Source organism: Montipora foliosa, chromosome 8, assembly GCF_036669935.1.
Source record: "Montipora foliosa isolate CH-2021 chromosome 8, ASM3666993v2, whole genome shotgun sequence".
Lineage (NCBI taxonomy): Eukaryota > Metazoa > Cnidaria > Anthozoa > Scleractinia > Acroporidae > Montipora > Montipora foliosa.
The window spans coordinates 36,310,159-36,312,348 of NC_090876.1; the positions used below are offsets into that span (position 1 = coordinate 36,310,159).

The window sequence follows — 2,190 nt, forward strand, 5'->3', positions numbered from 1 at the left end:
TGTTGAGTTTTTCAATAAACGTCTTACAGAGTTTTTCGTTTTTTTTGCCGCAAAAAGGGAGCTTGATGAAAACTTTCTTTCGTTCTTCGAAGAGAAAATTCGGAATGATGTTGTCATCTTGGGGCGAGTGGTTTAGAAAGTTGTTGATTGTATGCGAAATAAAACGTTTCGGATAACCTGCATTGATGAAAGAAGTTTCTAGAGTTTTTAAGTCCTTGTCAAAATCGGTAGAGATGCGTTTGGCTCTGTGGAGTGCGCTAGTGATGCAATTCCTTTTCCACTTGGTAGGGACCTCAGATTTCCAATGTGTCGGTAGCTTCCCCGGTTTCTTGAAGACGCTGCAATTGAACTTGTTGGTATAACTAAAAGCAGTATCGAGAAAATGGTCGGGGTTTTCCTCGACAGTGAAAACAATGGCCGTTTTTATGCTAGAGACGTTAAAGTCGTCTGAGACGTTAAAGTCGTCTCAAGACGACTTTAACGTCTAGTATAAAAACGAGAAATAAGACAGACGCATTTAACGTCTGACGACTTTAACGTCTTGTTTTAAGTGCGTCGTTTAGACGCACTTAACAGACGACTTTAACGTCTCAGACGTTAAATGCGTCTAGTATAAAAACGGGACGCCCTAACTTGGACGCATTTAGCCCTGAGTCCTTTGTTAATTTGCACTTCGTTGCTCTCTTGGTCGACAAGACAAACAAGCCATGCGCCGAGGCTAAATCTAGTTCCTCGTCCATCGCCAGAAAATGCTGATTCCTAGACTGATTTCTGTCACAAAAAAACTATTTGCATCTGTCCTTCCAGGCGAGGTCGAGACATAAATTTGAGAAGCTGCAATTCCGCCACGTTATTTGCTCATATATTCGTGTATTAACGTTTATTTGGTGCCGAGTTTGCTCGTGCCCAGTGTCTTCGGATAATAGAACCTAGTCATTTTTTTAGAAAAATCTTGTTTTTGTCCGTTAGTTTGTCTACTTTTATGCGTCCCGTTTTTATACCAGACGGCTTTAACGTCTCAGACGTCAAATGCATCTTGACGACTTTAACGTCTCTAGCATAAAAACGGCCAATGTTAGGGTGGTAGCGATTTAGTCGTTCGAATAGAACATCAGGCTCGTTCTTTTTCTTCTTAGAGAAACAATCATCAACATACCGATCATAAAATGGCGGGTTGAAAGGTCGGACTACGTCAGCTTCTAATTTAGCCATGAAAATGTTTGCAAGGACTGGAGATAGTGGGTTGCCCATGCCGCATCCATCAATTTGTTTTTATAGCTTGCCATTAAAACTGAAAACTGTGTTCTTGGTGACATTGCAGAGCAGGCGTCTGAAGAGTAACTTTGAGCTGAGTTGTGGTAGCTTGTTGTTGGTGTAAGTTTCATGAATGATGTGGTCAATGGTTTCATCAAGCGGAACTTCAGTAAAGAGAGAGGACACATCATATGAGACCAATACTTCATCATCATCAACAGTTCTGTTACTTAGACGCTCAGCGAAATCGGTGGTAGTTTTGATGCTGTATTCGTTCTCAGTGAGAGGAAGTAGGTAAGAGGCTAGGAACTTGGCGGTTTCGTAATAAAAGGTTCCGCAAGTGCTGACAATCGGTCGAAGTTTCAGATTATCCTTCGTTATTTGCTCACAGTTCTGGAATTTGTGGGTTTTGGCAGTCCCATATAGGAAAGCCGGCTGGTTTGATGTCGGTTTGACCTTATTCAGTGGCAGAGATGACTTGAAGTTTCGGGTCAGAAAATCTTGAAAAGATTTGAGGTCTTTTAGTGTGTTGTCCTCAGTCACCATGTATTTTCTCGATACTGCCTTCAGTTATACCAACAAAATCAATTGCAGCATCTTCAAGAAACCGGGGAAGCTACCGACACATTGGAAATCTGAGGTCCCTACCAAGTGGAAAAGGAATTGCATCACTAGCGCACTCCACAGAGCCAAACGCATCTCTACCGATTTTGACAAGGACTTAAAAACTCTAGAAACTTCTTTCATCAATGCAGGTTATCCGAAACGTTTTATTTCGCATACAATCGACAACTTTCTAAACCACTCGCCCCAAGATGACAACATCATTCCGAATTTTCTCTTCGAAGAACGAAAGAGAGTTTTCATCAAGCTCCCTTTTTGCGGCAAAAAAAACGAAAAACTCAGTAAGACGTTTATTGAAAAACTCAACAAGTT

The 2,190-nt window shown here is 41.4% G+C and overlaps 1 protein-coding gene across 1 annotated transcript; it reads right to left on the reverse strand.

Annotated features, from left to right (window-relative positions):
• Positions 1-1,272: 1,272 nt before the first annotated feature.
• Positions 1,273-1,800, reverse strand: LOC137968763 (uncharacterized). Its single transcript, XM_068815256.1, has one exon. The coding sequence runs from the start codon at positions 1,798-1,800 to the stop codon at positions 1,273-1,275; it is 528 nt and encodes a 175-aa protein (XP_068671357.1).
• Between the last annotated feature and the right edge of the window lie 390 nt (positions 1,801-2,190).

Excerpts from the sequence above, each read along its gene's own strand:
- LOC137968763 (XM_068815256.1), bottom strand. The coding sequence starts at position 1,800 with ATGGTGACTGAGGACAACACACTAAAAGACCTCAAATCTTTTCAAGAT.